Here is a 25,572-nt window from a genome sequence, read left to right on the forward strand (position 1 = left end):
ACATTCAACCAGACTCAGTTTTGACTCTTAAATGTTCCATCTAAGAAAACCCTGAATATTTTGATGAACAAACACCACTAAATTAAGCCTGCAAAACAAGTGTCTCTGCCTTAAATCTTTATTACTCATAAATGCACTTTGAAGCATTTGTAGTCCCTGAGAAAATCAAAATTAAATTAAAGATCTTTATTAATAGATTCAAGTTGTAATTCTTCATTTCATACCCCGAGATAGTGATGAGTTGCAAACAGCATAAAACCTGAACAGACTGCAAGTTCTTCGCAGGCTGTTCTGGTTTAATGCTGGTTTCAAAAAGCCATTTTCACTTTGCTTCTGAGCCAGAAATGGTCAAGTACCTGCCAGATCCTACTGAGATCTCTCAGGTTAAACACGTAGTGGAACTTGGCCGGCTGTAGGCAACATCTTGACCTTGGTGCGCTGCCAGATCTTGCGTGTGGCCAGCACCAGGTTGTTTATCATCTCCGTCACCTCCTCTGGAAAGCCTCGTTTCTATGGCAACAGTATATCATTTTGAGGGTTGTTTGCAATTGCGGATCATTTTTAGGGTTGATTGCATTTCTGAATTATTTTTAGGGTTGATTGGATTGCAACTGGGAATCATTTTCAGGGTTAAACAAAATAGGGAATCAATTTGAAGGTTGATTGCATCTGGGAATCATTTTTAGGGTAAACAAGGGATGTGTTTGTCAGAAACACAATGCCCCCTACTGCGCCGCTTTGATACATGTTTTTTTTACCTTTGACCTTGAAGGGTGACCTTGACCTTTCACCACTCAAAATGTGCATCTCCATGAGATCCACATGCATACCAAATATCAAGTTGCTGTGTGAAGGGACATAGAAGTTATGAGCATTCAAATGCAAAACCTTAATGCAAAGTGGAACGGAAGGACAGATGGAGAGACAGACGGACAAACAGACAGACGGACGGTCCGATCACTATAGGCCTTCCTTCGGGGGCATACAAAAAATGGAATCATTTATTCAAAGGGTTGATTGCAAATAGAATTCATTTTGAGGGTTGATTAAAAATTGGAATCATTTTGAAGGTAGTTAAAAATTGGGAATAATTTTGAGGGTTGATTGAAACTGGGAACCTTTTTGAGTGCTGATTTCATTTGGAAATTAATTTGAGGTTTGATTGCAACTGGGAACCATTCTGAAGGTTGATTGCAACTGGGAACCATTTTGAGGGTTGATTGCAACTGCTGTATCTGCTTGCCATTTCTATTTTGAAAAACTTTTTTGCACAAACCCTAGAATTGTGTAATCAGCATGAGGGTTCAAGTAAGTAAAATAGTAAAACAGAAAACAGAACACTGTATTATGTGAATTGGGAATAAGACATCAAACTGGGAATGGACATCAGCTTGGTGATTTTCTCAAACAAAACTATTCATTTTATAATCTACATATATTTTTGTAATATATTATCTATAATTTAAGCTCAAATAGAAATTTTCCATGACTTTTTCATTAACAGTGATTGAATTTTTATCATTTAAAGTGTATTTTTAAACCGTGTCCATGCACGGCATGGACACAGTTTCATTTCATGAGGATTTTTTTGTTTAATTAATAAAAAATCCAGTTTTAAAGTAAAATCAATTTAAATGATGCTGTTATATATGCAAGTATATGTTTTAATTATAATTTGTAAAACTAGATAAATACAACAGATAAAACTGCATATGATGCACTTTTGATAAAACACAATTTATTCCCAAATTGATGTCTTATTCCCAATTCACATAATACAGTGTTACAAGATGAAATTAATAAGACTAATACTCTGATGATTTATCCAAATCGGACTAAACTAAAACATGGACGACGAAAACAACAACATATGTTGACAAAAAGCTGTTTTTCTTAAACTATGAAAGTCCTATACCTTGATAAAGTATCCACATCCAATCGTCCTAAAGATCTTGTCGATGGAAGAGTTTGAGGGCAGCGTGCAGTTGAAGACATTAAAGTGTCTCTTGAGGCGCTGAGGGATGTCGTTACGGCCACCACCAGGGTGGATCATGGCAGCCATCATCTGGATGTCGACAATGTTTGTGAACTCTCCGGGCTTCTCAAGATTGTAGAAGCCCTTCCACTCAATCATCTGACGTGTGATTTCGTTGGTGATCTGGAAGAAATCGTTTGTTTAAATTTTGTGTATCATTTGTCAGAAAAAATTGCAATTATCAATGAAAATAAATATATACTTTGAAAGCTACAACAAGGTAGACAACAAGAGGGCCATGATGGCCCTGAATCGCTCACCTGACTAACCAAATACAATCCCAACCCAGATTTCATCAAGATAAACATTCTGACCAAATTTCATAAAGATTAGATGAAAATTGTGACCTCTATTGTCTACACAAGGTTTTTCTATTATTTGACCTAGTGACCTAGTTTTTGACCCCAGGTGACCCTAATACAATCCCAACCAAGATTTCATCAAGATAAACATTCTGATTAAATTTTATTAAGATTGGATGAAAACTGTGACCTCTATTGTCTACACAAGGTTTTTCTATTATTTGACCTAGTGACCTAGTTTTTGACCCCAGATGACCCAAATACAATCCCAACTCAGATTTCATCAAGATAAACATTCTGACCAAAGTTCATAAAGATTGGATGAAAACTGTCACTTCGTCTGTCTACACAAAAAAATTGTTGACGGTTTTTCTATTATTTGACCTAGTGACCTAGTTTTTTACCTCAGATTACCAAAATACAACCCCAACCCAGATTTCATCAAGATAAACATTCTGACCAAATATCATAAAGATTGGATGAAAACTGCAACCTATATTGTCTACACAAGGTTTTTCTATTATTTGACCTAGTTTTTGACCTAGTGACCTAGTTTTTGACCCCAGATGACCCAAATACAATCCCAACCCAGATTTTATAAAGATATACATTCTGACACAATTTCATAAATATTTGATGAAAACTGCGATCTCTATTGTCTACACAAGGTTTTTCGATTATTTGACCTATTATGTGACCTAATTTTTGACCCCAGATAACCAAAAGACAAACCCAACCCAGATTTCATCAACATAAACATTCTGACCAAATTTCATAAAGATTGGATGAAAACTGTGACCTCTACTGTCTACACAAACAAATTGTTGACGGACACACACACACGCACATACATACGGACGCCGGACATCACATGGTCACATAAGCTCACCATGTCACTTCCTGACAGGTGAGCTAAAAATAGCACTAAAAACATTTCGTTAGAGCATAACCCAATCTTAACAGTTAAACTGCCAGTAAACGTTCAATTAATGCATATATGGCAGCACAATGTTTTTAGCATAAAAAATAGAAAGTCATATTTGTAGCAAACATTACCTGATCACCCCAGTTGTTAATAACAGGCATGTTGATGTCGTCCACAAAGACGGTCATCTTCTTGCCGGCCTGGCGGTCCGTACGTGGTGCCCATGCGTTTGTCCACGAGGCCCTCGATGGTGCGCTGGAACATGCCTGGGGTTGTGGCGCTGGAGAAGTTGAAGCTCTTGAACATGTGCATCTCTGGGTTGTATTTACTGCAGAAGCCTTGGATCATCACCGTCTTGGCCGTACCCTGTCAAACATGGAATATTGCTGTTACAATTGCTGAGGAAATGATTGAATAATATTATGAACTTCATTCAGGTTAAACTGTGCTTAATCCATGTGTGTAAAGCATCGTCCCAGATTTCACAGGCAAATCAGGGACCACACTTTCCCCAGATTTCACAGGCTAATCAGGGACCACACTTTCACAGGCTAATCAGGGACCACACTGTCCTTTATTTTGAATTTTTGTTTCAAGGAGGTCTTTTCCACACACAAAACTATTAAGCATGATATTTAAAACAAAACAGTCAAGAATTAGAGATAAACAAACCAATTTTTTTATATTAATAACAAATATTACTTTTATGATTTATAAGATTTCTGAAAACTTAAGTCTGGATTTACTAAGCTGTTCATAATAACCCTCCACTTCTATATTTTTCTATCACTCCTTAAGACATCAAAACCCACCTCAAGAAAATGTTCATCCATACCTGTTCACCGATCAGCAAGACACACTTGCTTTGTTTGGAGATGGTCTCTATGAGAAAGTCGGTTCGCACGTTGTCCACGTTGGGCACGAGGATACCAGTGTACTCAGGGATCTCTGAGTCAGGATACTCGTACAATGGCACTCTGCTAGACCAGTGCTCCCACTCACCATTCTCGGAAACCACGTACTCGAATATCGTGTCCTCCCCCTGGCAATTGGGCAGTGGCACAGAGCTGTTCTGGCGAATCAGGTCCTCCACCTATGTAGAAATTGTAAGTAATATGTACAAGAAATAAAAAATCCCAAAATAAAGTACACAATTGAGGTACAAAAGAATTTTGTAAACAACAATTTACTTTAACAAACAGACAGACATACAGACAGACTGTTAATTCAGATTAACACCAGTAAATTATCTTCATATATGAATACACACGTTATTTACAGTAACATAAAAGGTTTAACAACACAATATTATGAAACATAAAATAGTCCATTTGGATAATAATTATAACAATAACAATAATAATTATAATAATGGTCATATTAATAATAATAATGACAACAATGAACTAAACTTTTGCAAGCATGCACAATAAATAGAACAGTTCATAAACAGTTTTGTTTCTTTTATTGGAAATACATTTCAGCATAATGTTAAATTATATTTACGAATAAAAATGTACTGATTAATATTGTCAGTACCTATTATTCAATGTTTTATTTTCATGAATTGAACAATGTAAAAGCTGAAGTTTTAGGTATCATTACATTCATTTCAATAGGCAAACTAATTTTGTACTAAATTCATTTATGCTGACAATGTTATCAATTCCAGAAAAAAAAACAGATAGCTGGGCAGTGTTTTTATTTTCATTCAAAATCGGGTTTAGTAATTGGACCCATTCCCAATGGATTTTTTTTTTTTTCCCAAATGGGAGCTTAAAATTCCCAATGTAAGGTTTCCGATTTTTTTTTATAATTTCAATATTTTTTTCACATCTTATCCATATAAATTCAACCTTAGTAAACATGATACTGGACACACTTGTATCCTCATTTTTGAAGCATTTTGTAGCAAAACAACAACAAAACTAATTTTATCCGTATTTTAGTAAAAACTGCCGCACTTTTTCCCAATCCGAAGGGAGGCTACCACATTCCCAAAACGTTGAAAAAAAAAAATACTGCTTGAACAAAACATATTAGATAACTGGAAACTGAAATGTTAGTCAGTGAAATATATTGTCTAAACAAAATCATAACTTATTAAAAGAAAATAACTACTTAATTGTGACAAAACAAATGGTGATACTTGATAAAAACCAAACTGTACTGTGATATGTCATATGACATTATTTATTACGACTTACCAATCCTGAAAACTGCAGGCAAAATAAGTACAAATTTTAAAACAATTATTTATTTATTTATATACATAAAGTACATACAAGCAAAACAAACTAGAGCTTTGTCACAGACGTGACGAATACCCCCACATGCCACATTGACACATAATATTTTGCATGTCATTTTCACAAAAAACAGCAGACACCATGCTCAATTTTTAAAACGCACTAAGTGACCCCTTGACCTAGTTTATGATCCAGAAAGGCCCATGTTCTGACTTGGCCTTAAGATCATCTCCATAAAACTTCTGACCAACTTTGGTGAAGATCAGATGTAAACTACTTGAATTAAAGAGCAGACAATATGCTGAATGTTTAACAAGAGGCCCATGAGGGCCTGAATCGCTCTTCTGAATGGAATCAATAGGGCTCAAATTTAAACTTCAAATGGCTCCTTTTCAACAATAAGTTGGACAAACTTTCTTCACTCTCAATGGGGTTCTGGCCCTTGATGATATAAAAGATCCGTTGAAGTTTCAAAAGGATAGAACTTTATATGCAAACAAATGTAAAGAAATGTGTTTGTCGGATACACTATGTCCCCTTCTGCGCAGCTTTGATTTTTTTTTTACCTTTGACCTTGAAGGATGACCTTGACCTTTCACCACTCTAAATGTGCAGCTCCATGAGATACACATGCAGGCCAAATATGAAGTTGCTATCTTCAAAATTGCAAAAGTTATGGCAAAATGTTGAAGATTTCATTTTTTTCTCAAATTCAAGGGGAGATAATTCTGGACTTATAACTCCGATATTGCTCCTTTTCAATAGGGTTTGACTCATCATTCAGATAAAGACACTGTGCAAGTCGGGAAATGATTGGATGAAAACTGTGGACTTTATTGCGTAGACAAGCCTTATTGCACAATTTTCTCAAATTCAAGGGGAGATAATTCTGGACTTTTTACTCTGATGTAAACCGTTTTCAATAGGGTTCGAGTCTTCATTAATATCAACACAATGAACAAGTTTGAAAAGAATCGGATGAAAAATGTGTACTTTATGGGATAAACAAGAGAAAGTCTAACACACACACACAGACAGACAAACAGACAGACAGACACCATGCCATCCCATAAGCTCTTCTGGCCTATGGCCAGTAGAGCTAAAAACGCACTAAGTGACCCCGTGACCTTGTTTTAGGCCAGGAATGGCCCATGTTCAAACTTGTCCTAGAGATCATTTAGATAAAACTTGTGACCAAGTTTGGTGAGGATTGGATGAAAACTACTTCAATTAGAGAGCGGACAACATGGTGAGGTTTAAAACGCACTAAGATACCCCGTGACCTAGTTTTTGACCCGGCATGACCCATATTTAAACTTGACCTAGACATCATCTAGATACAACTTCTGACCAAGTTTGGTGAAGATTGGATGAAAACTACTTGCATTAGAGAGCGGACAACATTGTGATGTTTAAAACGCACTAAGTGACCCCATGACCTTGTTTTTGACCCGGCATGACCCATATTCAAACTTGCCCTAGACATTATCAAGTAACAACTTCTGACAAATTTTGGTGAAGATTAGATAAAAACTACTTGAATTAGAGAGGGGACAACATAGTGAGGTTTAAAACACACTTAGTGACCCCGTGACCTAGTTTTTGACCCGGCATGGCCCATGTTCGAACTTGACCTACACATCATCTAGTTACAACTTCTGACCAAGTGTGGTGAAGATCGGATTAAAACTACTTGAAATAGAGAGCGGACACCAAGCTCAATGTGTTAATTGTACTAAGTGACCCTGTGACCTAGTTTTTGATCTGGCATGGCCCATGTTCGAACTTGGCCTTCAGATCATCTAGATGAAACTTTTGACCAAGTTTGGTAAAGATCGGATGAAAACTACTTGAATAAGAGAGAGGACACCATGCTGAATGTTAAAAAACGCACTAAGTGACCCTGTGACCTAGTTTTTGACCTGGCAAGGCCCATGTTCGAACTTGGCCTTAAGATTATCTAGATACAACTTCTGACCAAGTTTGGTGAAGATCGGATTAAAACTACTTGAATTAGAGAGCAGACAACATGCTGAATGTTTTAAACGCACTAAGTGACCCTGTGACCTAGTTTGTGACCCGGCAAGGCCCATGTTCGAACTTGGCCTAGACATCATGTAGATACAACTTCTGACCAAGTTTGGTGAAGATCGGATGAAAACTACTTGAATTAGAGAGAGGAAACTTAATACGGACCGACAGACAGACCGACCGACCGACAAGTTCACTCCTATATACCCACCTAAACTTCTTTGTGGGGGAATAATGAAACAAGCTAATTCGTTGAATTGATATCCCCCGCCAATATGCTTCTGAACACAAAAGTGTTATATTTGACACTAAAAAAGCAATTTTTTTAAAGATACAAAGGGCCATAACTCTGTTATTATCAGATGGTATACAATGCCATTTGGCATGCATCATCCTATTATCCATATATATACTCATACCAAGTTTCAATGAGATCCGCCAAAGCACTTCCAAGATATGGCTTCCGACGGACGGACGGAAAGACGGACGGACAACGCCAAAACAATATCCCTCCGCCTATGGCGGGGGATAATAAAACACGCTTAAAAATGTAAAACAATCATCATAAATATCACTGTAGCTTTTTTAATAACATTTGTGTCATCAGTCCATTTTTAGAAAAGGATATTAAAAGACATCATAGCAAATTTTAGCCATATTAGGGAAAATGCCTAGCCTACTCTTTTGTGTCTAATAAAATAAAGGGTGGGGACAATTTATACTCATGGGATATGATATGAGCAAACCTGCCCGGTAGGTGATAATCATGTCATGTTATACAAAAAATAGCACACATCTGCATGGCCAAAGGGAGATATTTATGGACAATGGAGCTAAATTAGCCTCATTTAGAGAAAACTGGGCATCATTCATGCGCATTAAGTGTCATCCATGATAAGCCTGGGCAGTCTGCACAGGCTAATCAGGGATGACACTTACTGCTTTTATGGAACTTACGTTTTTAAGGATGGATGTCTCTTTTAAACGAAAATCCAGTATAGGTGGAGAAAGTCTTCCCTGATTAGGACTGTCCATGGAAATCTGCGACCACACCTTATGCATATGCATTTATCAAAACTTTTCAAGAAAGGTCTCAACTGGTTAGCTTTAACCAAGATGTGTTTGTGAAACACTTTGTCCCCCCTATATATATGACATTTGACCTTGAAAGATGACCGTGACCTTTCACCACTCAAAATTTGCAGCTCCACGAGATACACAAGCATGCCAAATATGAAGTTGCTATCTTCAATATTGCAAAAGTCATGGCCAATGTAAATGTTTGACGCAAACCAACAAACAAACAGACAGGGCAAAATCAATATGTCCCCCAGTCTATCCCAGTATAGACTGGGGGACATAAAAACACCACCACTTGTTCTTACCTTCTTCCGGTCAACCTGCTCCAGCAGGGCCCCTAGGGACCACATGAGGGCAAACAGGATGAGCTTCTCCAGGTGGTCCTTGGCGATATCCTTGTTGTCGTCACGGCGAGGTATCAGCCCCTCCAGCAGGTCAATGGCCTGGCGAACGTAGTTGCACTGCAGCACCTGGTAGTAGAAATAGTGGACAGAGGGTAGTATGAGCTTCGTTCTTGGAAAACTTGGTTTAATGCATTCTTAACCCTATATCACTTAGAAGCGTATTTTCCCGCATTTGTAGTCCCTTAGAAATTCATATTTAATTTAGGACCTTTCTTACATGATCTAAGTTTTTAAGGCTTCATCTCAAAACCTTAGATACTGATGAGCGGCAAACGGCATAAAACCTGAACAGACTGCGAGTTACTCGCAGGCTGTTCTGGTTTTATGCTGTTTGCACATAGTTATATTCACTTTGATTCTGAATGGGAAAGGGTTAATATTGAAAGTCTTTCCCTATTCAGCATTTTATAAATTCAAGTCACGTTCTAGAAAATCTGGACTTCATGCATGTGCCTTAAGTGTCGTCCCAGATATGTCTGTGGAGTTTGAATGATTGTTAACCTACTAATAAAATTCGGGCAAAGTGGTGATATGGTAGACAAATGTATGACCATGATAAGCCAGTTAACTTCTTAACTTGTAAAACAAATTTTATTTAAGAACTGAGTATACCTCCATTTTCGGTTCCATGAACTGAACGATGTTTGTGTAGAGGGTGGAGAAGAGCTGTTCAAACACTGTAAATATGGTGTCCTGTTGACCCATGGGTCGTGTCAGCAGCCAGCCTGGAATGGGAAATTAACATGCGTTCCTGGTGATTAAAACATGAAAATTTAATTAAATTTGCAATTATTTGAAAAACACAACACACAAATATTACCATATCTTCATTTAAACAAAAAATGTATTTTGAAAACAGCAGTGATAGCAAGCATAAATTAATTTACGAAGAATACAGATGTTAACAAATCTTTTTCTATGACTATCTTCTTACGAGGCTGCTTGATTGGCAGTGTCTACAGTCCATGTAGCAACACACAAACACCAAACCTTACAACAGAATTAACAAGGGCTTAGTCTCAAACTTATAACCATTAGTGTTGTTTTAGCTAGGTTCAAGGGCAAATAACTAAATAACTGCTTTGTTTGCTAGGTTTAAGGGCAAATAACTCGATAACTGCTTTGTTTGAAGGCCAAATAAATCAAAAACTGCTTTGTTGGCTAGGTTCAAGGCCAAATAAATCAAAAACTGCTTTGTTGGCTAGGTTTTAAGGCCAAATAACTAAAAAACTGCTTTGTTGGCTAGGTTTTAAGGCCAAATAACTAAAAAACTGCTTTGGTGGCTAGGTTCAAGGCCAAATAACTGAAAAACTGCTTTGGTGGCTAGGTTCAAGGCAAAATAACTCAATAACTGCTTTGTTGGCTAGGTTCAAGGCCAAATAACTAAATAACTGCTTTGGTGGCTAGATTCAAGGCCAAATAACTCAATAACTGCTTTGGTGGCTAGATTCAAGGCCAAATAACTCAATAACTGCTTTGGTGGCTAGGTTCAAGGCCAAATAACTCAATAACTGCTTTGGTGGCTAGATTCAAGGCCAAATAACTCAATAACTGCTTTGGTGGCTAGATTCAAGGCCAAATAACTCAATAACTGCTTTGGTGGCTAGATTCAAGGCCAAATAACTCAATAACTGCTTTGGTGGCTAGATTCAAGGCCAAATAACTCAATAACTGCTTTGGTGGCTAGATTCAAGGCCAAATAACTCAATAACTGCTTTGGCGGCTAGATTCAAGGCCAAATAACTCAATAACTGCTTTGGTGGCTAGGTTCAAGGCCAAATAACTCAATAACTGCTTTGGTGGCTAGGTTCAAGGCCAAATAACTCAATAACTGCTTTGGTGGCTAGATTCAAGGCCAAATAACTCAATAACTGCTTTGGTGGCTAGATTCAAGGCCAAATAACTCAATAACTGCTTTGGTGGCTAGATTCAAGGCCAAATAACTCAATAACTGCTTTGGTGGCTAGATTCAAGGCCAAATAACTCAATAACTGCTTTGGTGGCTAGATTCAAGGCCAAATAACTCAATAACTGCTTTGGTGGCTAGATTCAAGGCCAAATAACTCAATAACTGCTTTGGTGGCTAGATTCAAGGCCAAATACCTCAATAACTGCTTTGGTGCTAGATTCAGACTCAGGCCAAATAACTCAATAACTGCTTTGGTGGCTAGATTCAAGGCCAAATAACTCAATAACTGCTTTGGTGGCTAGATTCAAGCCAAATAACTCAATAACTGCTTTGGTGGCTAGATTCAAGGCCAAATAACTCAATAACTGCTTTGGTGGCTAGGTTCAAGGCCAAAAACTCAATAAACTGCTTTGGTGGCTAGGTTCAAGGCCAAATAACTCATTAACTGCTTTGGTGGCTAGATTCAAGGCCAAATAACTCAATAACTGCTTTGGTGGGCTAGATTCAAGGCCAAATAACTCCAATAACTGCTTTGGTGGCTAGATTCAAGGCCAAATAACTCAATAACTGCTTTGGTGGCTAGATTCAAGGCAAATAACTCAATAACTGCTTTGGTGGCTAGATTCAAGGCCAAATAACTCAATAACTGCTTTGGTGGCTAGATTCAAGGCCAAATAACTCAATAACTGCTTTGGTGACTAGGTTCAAGAGCAAAAAAAAATAAAATGTGTGGACCTCTGGGAATGAAAAAAAAATGCTTTGCACATCAACACTTCATGGAATAATATGGATCAGATGAAATTGAATTGATTTTGTTACTTTTTGTTAGACAAGTCACTGATTACAAAAGAAGTGAAGTTACTTACCTTTCAGAATGGGGTTCCAGTCCAGTATGGAGCTACTCATGAACACCATGCCGTTCCTGGAGACAGTGGCGGGTGAGGCGTTGTCGATGTTGTGCACCTCGAAGATGATTTGCAGTTTGGTGCCATGGGGATACGGTCACCGTTGGCCAAGGTTAAGGTCTTGTTGTCGTCAAGGACAGAGTTGAGGTTCTCAATCCAGATGGCGTCTACTGGGCCGTCCAGGAGCAGCCATACGTGCTCACCCTGAAGGTATTCATGGAAAACTGATTATACTTGGCAGGAAATGAGATGGATGAACAAAGGGATTTTGTATGTTTATGTAATTTACAGAAGTTTGAATGTTTATATTGGCTCTGCAAATTATATTCTGCAAATACTAACAACAAAGTTGGATTGTGCAAAAACTTAACTTGAAATAAAAAAAATTGACATAACTTTAATAAAAACTTAATATAATTTGTGCACAGTTTAGAAAATATGATAAAAACTCATTTTTTAAGCTCACTATTAGTATCAACAAATGTTAATGTGTTCATTCATTCCTTGTCCTTGATTTTAACGATGGAAAAACTTTATAAAAAAATAAAATTCTGAGACCAAACGTAAAATAACAAACAATTTTGATATGTAGCATTAACAGTTTTTTGTGTTATCTGACTCTATAGGTTGCAAAAACAAACACAAAAGCAGAGCATTAAATGTTTTTATTTCATAATAATCATGAGTTAAACAGTGTAATAACAGCCAACTTAAATTTGTCCAAAGTTCAACCCAAAAGAAGCAGCCCAAGCAAACCAACCTTCTTTGTCTTGTGGGTTCGTCTCCACAGGGTGGAGAAGATACCGTCGGTCCAGTCATTGGTGGCCACATCAAGACGCCCGAACATCTGTGGGGCGGAGATGGCCTTTGGGTTCATCCTCATCTCTTTGTGGGGCTCGCCGCACTCCGTCATAGCCTTCATCAGCGTGTGGATGCACTTGGTTTTACCCGCACCGCTGGGCCCAAGGGTCATCATGCCGTGACGCACGCGCTGGGTCTCAAACAGCTGGATCAGCTTCAACACCCATGGGGCGTGGTTGATTAGCCCCCCCTCGGACACCTGTTGCCATTAAGGGAACAATATAACTTGAAAAAACATTGGCAGCACTCTAAGAAAACTGGGCTTAATGCATGTGCGTTATGTGTCATCTCAGATTAGCCTGTGCAGTCTGCACATGCAAATCAGATATGTCAATTTCAGCTTTTATTGAATTTTTTATTTAAAGATAGTCACTTCTAAGCAAAAATCCAGTTAAAGCAAAAAGTGTTGTCCCTGATTAGCCTGTGCAGACAGCACAGGCTTATCTGGGTTGACACTTTATGCATGTGCAATAAACCCCATTTTCCAAAAGCAAGGTACAAATGTGCTAATGTGCATCAAAAGTGCAAATGCAGGAAAAATGCAAAAGTTAACTGTTGTATAAAATTTTCAGCCCAATGTAAGAAAATTGTCGCCAAATGGGTTACTTGCACAAATATTCACAGCTGTTGTGAATCCTATTTACTAGGCATAGGTGGTTTATACAATTAGGTCTCAAATTGTTCTAATATTGGAAGTGTCTATAATGTTTCAATTGTTTTGAAAAAATAAATACTATGAACAAATATTTAAAATATAGCAGATACTTAAACTTACTCGTCAGGAAGATATTGATGGTGTACATTCAATGTTAATTATTGACATAATGTCAACTAATCAGTGTAATGTCTAACAAATAACAAAATGGTACTAATCTATTAAAATGAAAAAAAAATCCAGTAAAAATGTGCAGAGGAAAAACAATACTTCCATAAAGAAAATCCTAAAAACAACATACCTTGCATTAATGTCAAGATTCATTTTTTTTAAAATCTACTCTTCATGTGTGTGACCAAGGTAAATTTTATAGTGAAAAGGGTAGATGTGATTCCATAACCAAATTGAAATGTTTCTATTTTATCAGTACACTAACTGCATGTGGTATTGCTTGTTTATATACCTGGAGCCTGGTCCAGTAGGAATATATGTGTTGGATGAAGGAAATTCTACACAATTGTACAATTTAGTTCATTTATAATGTGAAATATCTCAAAGCCACCATCTGGTAAATTTCATTTAACGAAAAAAGTACATCGAAAAACAACAACAACAGCAAGATCGACAGATTCAGTTCAAAATTCATGGGCAGTGTAGATATGTAAGTATGTTGCTATGGTAATATTGTGAAAAAGTCCATAAAACACCAATTTCACCACATGACCACTAAACAAGTCACGAGACAAATGAACACTACAAGGTACTGTATATATCTGGACCATAGATTTACCCTCATTTCCGTGCGCATATGTGTTTCCTTTATCTAAAAGCACACACACTATATTATTAAGAATGGCACGATGTAAATAAGCCTTAATCTGGGAAAATAGGACTTAATGCATGTGAATTAAGTGCATTCCTAGATAAGCCTGTGCAGTCCATACAGGCTAGTCAGCAAGGACACTTTCTGCCTAGACTGGACTTTCTTTAGAAGGGACTTCATTCACACACATAATGCCATATAAGTGTAAAGTGTCGTATCGATTAACCCTTTACCACCTAGATACATTTTTTGGGGTATTTGAAGTCCCCTACAAAGTTAAATTTTATTAAAGACCTTTTGTGCTGGATTCAAGCTTTTAAGGCTTCATTTTCAAACCTTCCATGCTGATGAGCAGCAAACAGCATAAAACCTGAACAGACTGGGAGTTACTCGCAGACTGTTCTGGTTTTATACTGAGTGCACATAGCCACTTTGCTTCTGAGTGCGAAAGGGTTAACCTGTGACTGCACAAGCTAATCTAGGACGACACTTGCTGTGACTGCATTAGGCACCATTTTCCCAAAGCTCAGCTTAAATGTAAGATGTGCATAAAAAAATGGTGTAAATCACTTATTGAAACTACTAGTTTGTGCAAAACCTAGAATACTATTGAAACAACAACTGTTTTAATATAAGTCATTTTATACTAAATGTGGAAAACACTTTTAGGGCGAGTCACATTTGATTTAAATATTGTATTGATTTTTATTGTGTTCTTCTTAGCATTTCAGTTTCTGATCACACCAGCTATAATGTTATTTACAACAGAATAATAGCACACATAACAAGCAGAAGCTGTGTAAGTTTCAAACTACATTTTATAATTCTTAAAAAAAAAAGATAATTATTTGATATTTGTCCATGTATTTTTATTTGTTGAAACATAACTTATATTTTATCAATACAAACTATAACATAAATAGTCCTGTTTCAAAATAAGAGGGCCAAGATGGCCCTAGTACGCTCACCTGAGAGAAGTCGGTTCATTCAATCTTTACCAAATGTCAAACTTGACCTAGATATTGTCCAGACAAACATCATGGTCAAGTTTCATCATTATTTCATCTGCCAGTCATGATCAATGTACCTATGAAGTTTAATGATCCAAGGCGTAAGCATTCTTGAGTTATCATCCCGAAACGATTTTTCTAAGTTGAGTCACTGTGACCTTGACAGCCATTGTGTGAATACGTTTTTTGGCATTGTGACCTTGACCTTTGACCTAGTGACCTGATAATCAATAGGGGTCATCTGCGAGTCATGATCAATATACCTATGAAGTTTCATGAACCTAGGCATAAGCGTTCTTGAGTTATCATCTAGAAACCATTTTACTTTTTCAGGTCACCGTGACCTTGACCTTTGACCTAGTGACCTGAAAATCAAAAGGGGGTCATCTGCGTGTCATGATCAATGCACCTATGAATTTCATGGTCATAGGCCTAAGTGTTCTTTAGTTATCATCTGGAAACCATTTTACTTTTTCGGGTCATCGTGACCTTGACCTTTGACCTAGTGATCTGAAAATCAATAGGGGTCATCTACAAGTTATGATCAATGTACCTATGAAGTTTCATGATCCTAGACCTAAGCTTTCTTGAGTTATCATCCAGAAACCATTTTACTATTTCGGGTCATTGTGACCTTGACCTTTGACCTAGAGACCTGAAAATCAATAGGAATTATCTGCAAGTCATGATCAACGTAGCTATGAAGTTTCATGATCCTAGGCATAAGCATTCTTGAGTTATCATCCGGAAACCATTTTACTGCTTTGGGTTACCGTGACCTTGACCTTTGACCTAGTGACCTGAAAATCAATAGGGGTCATCTGCGAGTCATGATCAATGTATCTATGAAGTTTCATGATCTTGAGTATCATCCAGAAAACCATCTGGTGGACGGACGGACCGACATGAGCAAAACAATATACCCCCTCTTCTTCAAAGGGGGGGGGGGGGGGGGGGGCATAATGCGAAAACTGCCCCCCCTCCCACAGCAATGTTATTCAACTGACCGGAACTATTTTTGAACTCAACACTCGTATCAAGGAAACAAATGTTTTGAGCAAATTTCATGAAAATTGGGCCAAAAATGTGACTTCTACTAAGTTCACATGTATTCACTATATATATATATATATACATTTAGAGAAAAATGCCCCGCCCACTGGCGGCCATGTTATTTCACCGATCGCGACTATTTTCAAACTCATCCGATATATCAATCAAACCAATGTTTTGAATAACTTTCATGATGATTGGGCAAAAATTGTGACTTCTAGAGTGTTTACAAGGTTTCTCTATAGCCAAATAGGGAAAACTGACACTATATACATATAGAGAAAAATGCCCCGCCCACTGGCAGCCATGTTTTTTCACTGATCTCGAACATTTTCAAACTCATCCGAGACATCATTTGAACCAAAGTTTTGACCAACTTTCATGATGATTGGGCAAAAATTGTGACTTCTAGAATGTTTACAAGGTTTCTCTAAAGCCAAATAAGGAAAACTGCCCGGCCCACTGGCGGCCATGTTTTTCGACGGATCCGAACCACTTTTGAACTCAACCAAGATATCATTAAGACAAACATTTTGACAAAGTTACATGAAGATTTGGCATGAAATGTGACTTCTACAGTGTTTACAAGGTTTTTCTTTTTTTTGACCTATTGACCTAGTTTTTGACCCGGCACAATCCAGTTTCGAACTTGGCCAAGATTTCATTGGGACAATGCGTCTGACCAAGTTTCATGAAAATGGGACAAGAAATGTGGCCTCTAGAGTGTTTATGAGCAAATGTTTACGGACTGACGGACATACGACGGACAAAGACCGGTCACAAAAGCCTACCTGAGCAATCAGGTGAGCTAAAAACGGAATCAAAATAAAGGGAAATGGACATCCATTATTAAGTATCTAGCTATATCAATTATAAGCTCAATTAATATCAAACATACACTGTTACATTTACCGTAAATATATTAACAATGATACATGAACACTGCAATAGCTTGAGTTCACAAAATGTGTTTTACTTTTGCCCCACTGTTTTGTTTTCTTAATTAAAATCTATTTAAGACACCTTCACATTAAGTGCAATTAATGCTCACTGGTCAGAACTGACATGGCAATAAACTAATTTTAAAATATTTTTAAACTATAGGACATAATGAATGATGCATTTCAAATGAAACAAGAGCACCGCATAACGGGTGCCACGCTCGGCTGCGAAAGCTTGTCAATTTTTTTTTTTTTTTTTTTAGAGGTCACAGTGACCTTGACCTTTGACCTTGTGACCCAAAAATGGGTGTGGTGTGTAGAACTCATCAAGGTGCAGCTACATATGAAGTTTCAATGTTGTAGGTGGAAGCACTTTTATTTTAGAAACAATGTTGAAAACCTTAACAAAACGTTAAGGTTTTAGAGGACGATGACCCACACGACGAGCTGGCTATGACAATACCTCGGGTTTCCTCCGAAAACAGCCGAGCTAATAAAATGAAAGGGAATAAGTTTTGCATCAAAAGAACACAACTTTTTCCATAATTAAGAACAGATGACTTCTTTCAATAAAAACATGCAGGCAATTTTTCTACGATGAAAAGCAGAAAACTCCACTATGGCGACAGTTGTCTTGTTTAAAAAATAAGCATTGTGAACCACAAAATATCAAAAGTCTATGGAAGTCAAACGAAACAGGCAACACAATTTGTGTACCTTTTTCTCAATAGCTGCCTCCATTTCTGGATACCCTGCCTTGTCCAGGGTGATACCAGGGAACAAGTCATCAATCAGCGACATAAACAGAGGCTCGTCTTCATCGACCTACGATTAAACATCAACGTTCAGCGTTTATATACCAAATACAGTGATGGAAAATATTTACAATTTTTATGTATTCAGAAAAAACTATTTATTTTTGCTATTTGTACCACAAGCCCCTGTCTTACTAAGACACTCTTTAGTCTGTTTATTGGGTATCACCAGTGTTTTTTTTGAATGGGAAAGATCTAACTAAATATCTGTTGATCTGAACAAACCAAAGACGTGTTTCAACGGTGAACCTGAAGTTTTACAGAAGCATTGTCATTGGCTTCTGACACAAATTCAACTTTGAATTGTGAATATTGGTATGTTAATCTGATCAACAACTGAAACCATTTGCATACAAATTGACAAAGACAAAAGCAGCTGTACTCACAAGCTTGGAGAGGTTCATGTCACGCAGGACTCTCATGACACATACAGGCTCAGGGTCATTGGGATTGGCGCGCTTGAATGCTCCCAGGGTACGCAGTACAGACAGGATGTTCCTCAGACCAAAGTCATAGTGCACCTGTGTAAAAAGAAAATAGGATAAAAACTATGAGTGTTTCTGCCCCACAGATTTAAAGCTATACACTGCAACGACAGGCTAGTCCAGGCGAAAAGGGTCCGCCCTGATTTAAGCCGGTGCGGACTGCACAGGCTAATCTGGAATGAACGTTAAGGGCATGCATTAAGCCCCGTTTTCTCACAGCATGGCTCACCTGTTTGGTAAGCTGCTCCTCGCACAGTTTGTACAGCGTGAAGAACTTCTTAGCCAGGATGATGTTCTGCTGGAAACCGCACGAGGCCAGTTTCACACGGATGATGATAGCTCTATCCGGCACCATCATGGCCACTGTGCGGAAATTGATCTTTAAGTTCTCCGGTAGCTCCTGTCTGCCAGCGTATCCGGGATTCTGTGAATAATTTATGTGTTATCCGGGATTCTGTGAATGACTTGTGTGTTTTTTTGGGTATTGTTATAAAAAATTTGATTCTGGTTTTATTAGTTCACAGAAAGGTTATTAATTAAACTTGTTGTTAGGTTGACAGAAGACTTAGTTCACTTTAATATGTTTTTTGTGCTTTAAGTATTTATGTTCCACTAGATTACCAGTCTTATATCATGGAATAAGTAGTTATAGTATTGTATATCATTAACTTTTGTACAACTGAACAGCTTTGATTGTTTAAAGAATTAAGAATTACAATTTGCATCTTTTATCTTCACTTGTACATTTGTATACAAAATTCCTCACAAAATGTGAAGCTATCATTCCATAAGTTATACAACATTATTTAAAACAATTGAACAGACAAAGATATAAAAAGCGAGAGCTTATTTGTATTTTTACCTTGCGTATCAATACACATAATAAATTCTTCACTCTAAAAGACAATCCTCTACCTTAATCAGAGTATTGATTCTTTTTTTCCTTTCATAACAAGACACAGAATAAATTATTTAATTGTAAAAGAAAATACTGTACCAAAGTGTAAATCATTCAATACAATAAATACAAAGAAATAACTTAAAGCATTCTTCTATATTCTAATTTAAAAGACAACATCTGACCATAAACATGTTTATTCTCATATCTGTTACTTTCTAAATAAAAGCAAATTCCTTTCTCTTTTCTGCAAATTATTTTTTCTTTCTCTTTTTAAATAAAAGCATTTCTTTTCTAAATGTTTGTTTTATTAAATATGTTTTTTTCTTTTTTGGGGGGGGGGAAGTTAAATGATTTCCTTTATCCTTAAAAAAAATTAAGTGAATTTTCCATATCTGCCCCCTCACCATGGTCAAGAAGATTCCAAACTCCATGTCCATGTCAACATTATCACCGTCTGTGAAGATGAACGAGGATTTGCGCTCCTTCTTGCACAGCAGGACGATGGCTATCTGCTGGGCGGCCACAGACAGCACAGGGAGCTCAATACGGTTGAACTCATCAAAGCAGCCCCAGGAGCCAGACTGGGCCAGGCCTGCAGATATACAGGGGACCAGTGGAAACTTGTCACGCAATAAATGAGTTTTTTTCCTTAAGCCATTTTAAAGAAGGAAACTCCAGGTGTTATGTAAATTTGTGTTTTACATGCCTACCAGCCTTTACACTGCTACCACATATACATAGCATATAGCACTTTTTTTTTGAGTTGCATTTTAGTGATAACGTGAAGAACCATCCAATTAGTTAACATAAACACCTTGGACAATCAATCTTAGACAAACAGAGCATGGTATGTTTTTGTACTTTTTTTTATAATTTTGGTTAAATCACCAAATACATGTACATTGAAAATATAGGACTTTTACAATTTAGCAACAACAACTTAGTTGAAGAATGATAAATCCTTTTATGGCATGACATATTCAACACATGGGAATTAACTTCAAAGTTAAACGATGTTGTTGTACTTTTTGAATTCCCATTACAAAGTCATTTCTTACCTAACATAACTTTGCCTATAAGCTCATTCACAACATCGTATATCTTTCTAAGTAAAACCTTAAACCATACAGACTCCTAAGTATAATATACAACACAATATTTAATCACATACCTTTGTAAATACGTCCGAGTCCTCTGAAGTCCATCTGGTCAGAGCAGTTGAAGACGACGACATACTTGCCGAGACAGCGCCCCATGTCCTTAGTGGTCTCAGTCTTGCCCGTGCCTGCGGGGCCCGCTGGGGCTCCTCCAAGGGACATCCCCAGGGCCTGGGCAAGGGTGATGTAACATCTGTGGGTAATAAGTAACAATCAGGTGCAAACTTATACAACTGATTATTAACAAGAGCACTGCATAACGGGTGCAACACTCGGCTGCGGGCGCAGTTTTGAATAAATGAAAGCTTGACAGAATTTTTTAAACTTTTTTAAGAGGTCACAGTGACCATGACCTTTGACCCCAAAATGGGTGTGGCGTGTAGAACCCATCAAGGTGCATCTACATATGAAGTTTCCAAGTTGTAGGTTGAAGCACTTTGATTTTAGAGTCAATGTTCAAAACCTTAACAAACCTTGATACGGACGGCGGCCACAACAAGCTGGCTATGATAATACCTCGGGTTTTCTCCAAAAACAGCCTCGCTAAAAACTGGTATGTATAAACAACAGAAACATTCCCATAACTAGTTGTAGAAGGTAAACACCAAAGTGTGAAGCCCACCTGTCAGTAAGTGGTGTAATGACAAGACGCTCTGTGCATCCCAGGAACTCGTTCTGGTAGGTGAAGTCTACGTCCGTGATGGAGATCTTACACTTGTCTGTGTCCTCCACGAAGTAGAAGCGGGACTGCTTCAGCCACTCGAAGTCTCCTGGGGACCGGATGTGCATCTTTACCTGAAGCAGAGGTAAAACATTGTAATATCTTCACATCAAGTTGAAGTGTAAAAATGCGAAAATGGTAAAAATGTGAAATGCACATTTCTTGCAATAGTTTTATTATTATTTACAACAATGACTATCTATACAAGAAATTGCGCCTAAGGTTTTAATAACAATTACACTTGAAAAGATAATAATAGGACTTCAAAACTGATAACAAGTGATTGTAAAGAATTTGAAAATCAAACAGCCCAAAACGTGCCCTAGAAGGGAAGGGCGAGTGGTTGACATGAATAATGACTTGGCACTTCACAATCTACTAGTTGGGAACAAAATAGGCAGTACAAAGACATTACAAAACATATCTTCCCGTTTAATTGTGCTTTATTTATGCATCTATGCGCCTTATTTGGATCGCTGAAGGTCAAGGCAACCATAAGCAGATGATTAAAAGCCATCATTTAAAGATTATAAAAGCGAACAATCAAGAGCTTTTCTTAAAGATCATTCACATTACAACTCAATGGGGTTATAACGGTCAACCAGCATAAAATTTAATGGTTAAAAAAAAGACTTTCATGCACACAAAAACTCCTGGATTTCTGATTTTGAAAAAAAAAGAGGAATTTGAATCCAAATGTGTTTGTGTTAAATTCATTGAATCCGTCAACCAACTAAATCAATAAAAATTGATGTCAAATTAATAACTATGATTTCATGATATTTGGGAAAAAAGAAAACCAACTACAAGGCACCATTTAACAACTCAAAATCTACAAATAAGAGGAGCCTACCAGATCATCAAAGATGTCCTTCTGATGCACGTGGATGGTAATCAGGGTCTCGTACTTGGTCCTCTCAATCTTCTTTAGGTCTGTGGTCGTCATGTCGATGAGCATGTTGAGCATGTCCAGGAACTTCTGGTTGGCGTTTATCATCACCTTCTTGTCATTGCGCGCCTGTGTCAGCGCGTCCTCAGCGTCACGTGTCCAGATCATCTGGATACCCAGAAGGCCGACCTGAGGGAGAGAAACCGGCATGAAAGCAGCAATGGAAATAGGCCTGGGCCTGATAGCAAGCAGACCTGTGGCAGAGAAATGGCCATGAAAGCAGGGATGGAAATAGGACCCTAAAATGTGTGGTCAGCTCCTTTTTGTCAAACTAATCAAGGTTAAGGTCAGTTTATTTGCTGAATCAGCAAAGACATGCTTTTGGCAACATATTTATCAACCACACATATAGATATCAACACAAATGAAATACTAAACAAACAAAAACTTCACATAAATGTTTAGTAAATAAATTTATAAATAAATATAAAATTGTTATTGAAAACATTTTGAGAGTATGAAAGACCGTCCACCTATTATGATGTTTTGTACATCTTTAAAGCATTTTTTCAAACAATATGGTGGCAAACAACAAAAAACACTAAAAGTACCTGAGCAGGGTAATCATTTTCAAACTCGATCAAGTTGAAGGACGGGTCTCCGATGGCGATACTAGACTGGCGGATCACACTGTGCATGGATTTCTTGCCTGTGTTCAGAAGTTCTCCAAGCCAGTTCTCCACGTTACCCTGCAGAATAACGAGGAAGATTTAGTTATAAGCATATTTGGTATGGAAAAACCTTATATCTCACAATTTTTTGTACGTCGTCAGTCGGTTGGTCGTTGTGTCTTCAGTCGGTTTGTCAGTTGTTTTTGTTGTTGTCATCTTCATTAACATCGTCATAAAACATGTATTTGACGCATTCACAATTGTTCCAGTTAGCAATATAATATGTTCATGTAAAGGTCTGGGTTAGATTGGCCTGTGAAACATGCATTGGTTTCTGGATTAGAAATTATGGGCACATACAAAAATGGACACAGCAAGAACCATGGCAGTGCCATGGGACCTGGTCTTCAATTATTAACAGTAACAAGCAAGTTCGTTGAATTGATATCCCCCGACAATATGCTTCTGGACACAAGTGTTATATTTGAAACTAAAAAAAGCATTTTTTTGAAGATACAAAGGGCCATCACTCTGTTATTATCAAATGGTGTACAATGCCATTTGGTGTGCATCATCTTATTATCCATATATATATACTCATACCAAGTTTCAATGAAATCCGCCAAAGCACTTCCAAGAAATGGCTTCGGATGGAAAGACGGACGGACCGACGGAAAGACGGACAACGCCAAAACAATATCCCTCGGCCTACTTAGTTATCTAAAAAAAAAGTTAATGTTCATAAAAAGCAATCTGACGGGTGTTTACCTGTGCCAGTACAGGGTTATCCAGGCGGACAGTTTCACCTTCCTGAGAGTTGATCTCGAGGATTTTATCATAGACCTTCTCATCAAATGTCACCAGACGTGTGTTGTCAAACACGCTCAGAAGATGGTTCTGAAAAGGAACCAAAGATAATGTACAGTCAATGCAGATTGCAGAACAAACTTCTTCCTGTTACAAGACATTTTACCGAGTTCTTTTCGTGCTCTCTGCTGACAGTCTTCTCAAGCATAAAATTGTAATCTTAATAATGAATAATGTTTTTAAATATTTTTTAAATGTTTTTAAAAAAACTTTTAGAATGGAATTTCAATCATATCAAATATTATTAAGATTTTTTGCCATTTTAACAGTTTTTCATTGTTACATACAACAGCATTTTTTTTGGCAACTTAATGTTTCAAGATCAAAGCTGCTCTTTATCAAATGATAGATATATAAAACCTTTAAGCACTTTCTTTCTCTTTCACATCAGTTTACACTATTTGCTAAATTAACAATTTTCTTGGCTTTGAATCATATATATATTACTCTGATTTATTTTCTTACCCATACACATCTTAGCCAAAACAGCACCTACCTGAATGGTGTGGGAGTCACTAGCCTGACCCAGGATTTCCAGGAGGGCGGGATCAGACACGAAGAAGAATCGAGGGAAGACGAGGCGCTTCTTTTCCAGATATCCCGTCAGAGACTTCTGACAGATCTCGAGCTGTTCCAGCAGATGGGGCAGCAGCTGCATCATGGTGTCATCCCCCACACAGCACATCACCACGTTGGGCTGCTCGTGAGCTCGCTGCATGATCTTCAGCCAGGACTTGTCGATGTTGCTGAACCGCTTGGCCTCCTATAGGGTGCAAGGGGAGATCACTTTGCAGATAGCAATGTTTGTAAGCATTAACCCTTTCACACTAAGATATGCATTTTGATGTATGTGTAGTCCCTCAAAAAGTTAAATTTATTAAAAGACCATACTTACTAGATTCAAGTTTTAAAGGCTTTATTTCCAACCCTTAGAAACTGATGAGCAGCAAACAGCATAAAACCTGAACAGACTGCTAGTTGCTTGCAGGCTGTTCTGGTTTTATGCTGTTTGCACATAGCCATTAAAGGGGCCTTTTCACAGATTTTGGCATTTTTTTAACTTATTCATTAAATGCTTTATATTGATAAATGTAAACATTGGATCGTAAAAGCTCCAGTAAAAAATCTAGAAAAAAAATAAAAAAAGGAAAAGAACATTGCCAGGAGCAGGTTTCGAACCAGTGACCCCTGGAGTCCTGCCAGAGTCCTGAAGTTAAAACACTTTAGCCTACTGAGCTATTCCGCCGAGTACACATTTTTGACGTATTTTATACCTTATATAAGCAATCTTCGTAGTTTCACAAAATTTAACGACAAAAACAGAACTCTCCAAATTATTCAATCGTTTCGCGTTGCAACGCTTTATAATTTTTAGGTTTTAAAATCGTCAAAAGATGCATATAATGGCTATATTAGAGCATGGTTAATGTTCAGTATTACTGTTTCCTCACAAATATCATAACTAAAATGATAACTTACGAATCTGAAACAACTTTTTACAATTTTGTCAATTTACCAAAGCGTGAAAAGATCCCTTTAACACTTCGCCTTTGAGTGGGAAAGGGTTAAGTGGGGCTCAAATAATATTGTGCATTCAAGATCTTTTGATAGTTGATGGTGCCATAGGTGTTTGATTAAGCCTCCTTGTTATAATTGATATAATATTATGATGAGGGACTGTCATGAAGAATGTGCTGAATTTGTAGTTAAGTCATCCTTGAGACTTTGTATATCATGTGACCTGGTTTAGAGATAATGAACATTTCATAGGTTCAAGAATATCATATACCTTGTTTTAGAAACTACTAAAAATGGAATACCAAATTTGAATCGACTTAAGGATATCAAAAAAGTTGGTTTAGAGACCATCAAAATGGAATACC

The 25,572-nt window shown here is 37.4% G+C and overlaps 1 protein-coding gene across 1 annotated transcript in view; it reads right to left on the reverse strand.

The window, feature by feature from the left end:
* LOC127853551 (dynein axonemal heavy chain 5-like) overlaps positions 1–25,572 on the reverse strand; it is a 117,255-nt gene that overhangs the window by 31,739 nt on the left and 59,944 nt on the right. The window contains 21 exon segments of the mRNA XM_052388130.1: positions 357–410; positions 412–510; positions 1,916–2,158; positions 3,394–3,459; positions 3,461–3,628; positions 4,098–4,355; positions 8,928–9,092; positions 9,639–9,751; positions 11,802–11,909; positions 11,912–12,044; positions 12,601–12,900; positions 17,901–18,008; positions 18,385–18,519; positions 18,713–18,907; positions 19,789–19,976; positions 20,556–20,734; positions 21,164–21,336; positions 22,116–22,340; positions 22,763–22,900; positions 23,591–23,719; positions 24,186–24,452. Of these exon segments, the coding sequence (XP_052244090.1) occupies positions 357–410; positions 412–510; positions 1,916–2,158; positions 3,394–3,459; positions 3,461–3,628; positions 4,098–4,355; positions 8,928–9,092; positions 9,639–9,751; positions 11,802–11,909; positions 11,912–12,044; positions 12,601–12,900; positions 17,901–18,008; positions 18,385–18,519; positions 18,713–18,907; positions 19,789–19,976; positions 20,556–20,734; positions 21,164–21,336; positions 22,116–22,340; positions 22,763–22,900; positions 23,591–23,719; positions 24,186–24,452 (3,444 nt within the window).

Source organism: Dreissena polymorpha, chromosome 12 (genome assembly GCF_020536995.1).
Source record: "Dreissena polymorpha isolate Duluth1 chromosome 12, UMN_Dpol_1.0, whole genome shotgun sequence".
Classification (NCBI taxonomy): domain Eukaryota; kingdom Metazoa; phylum Mollusca; class Bivalvia; order Myida; family Dreissenidae; genus Dreissena; species Dreissena polymorpha.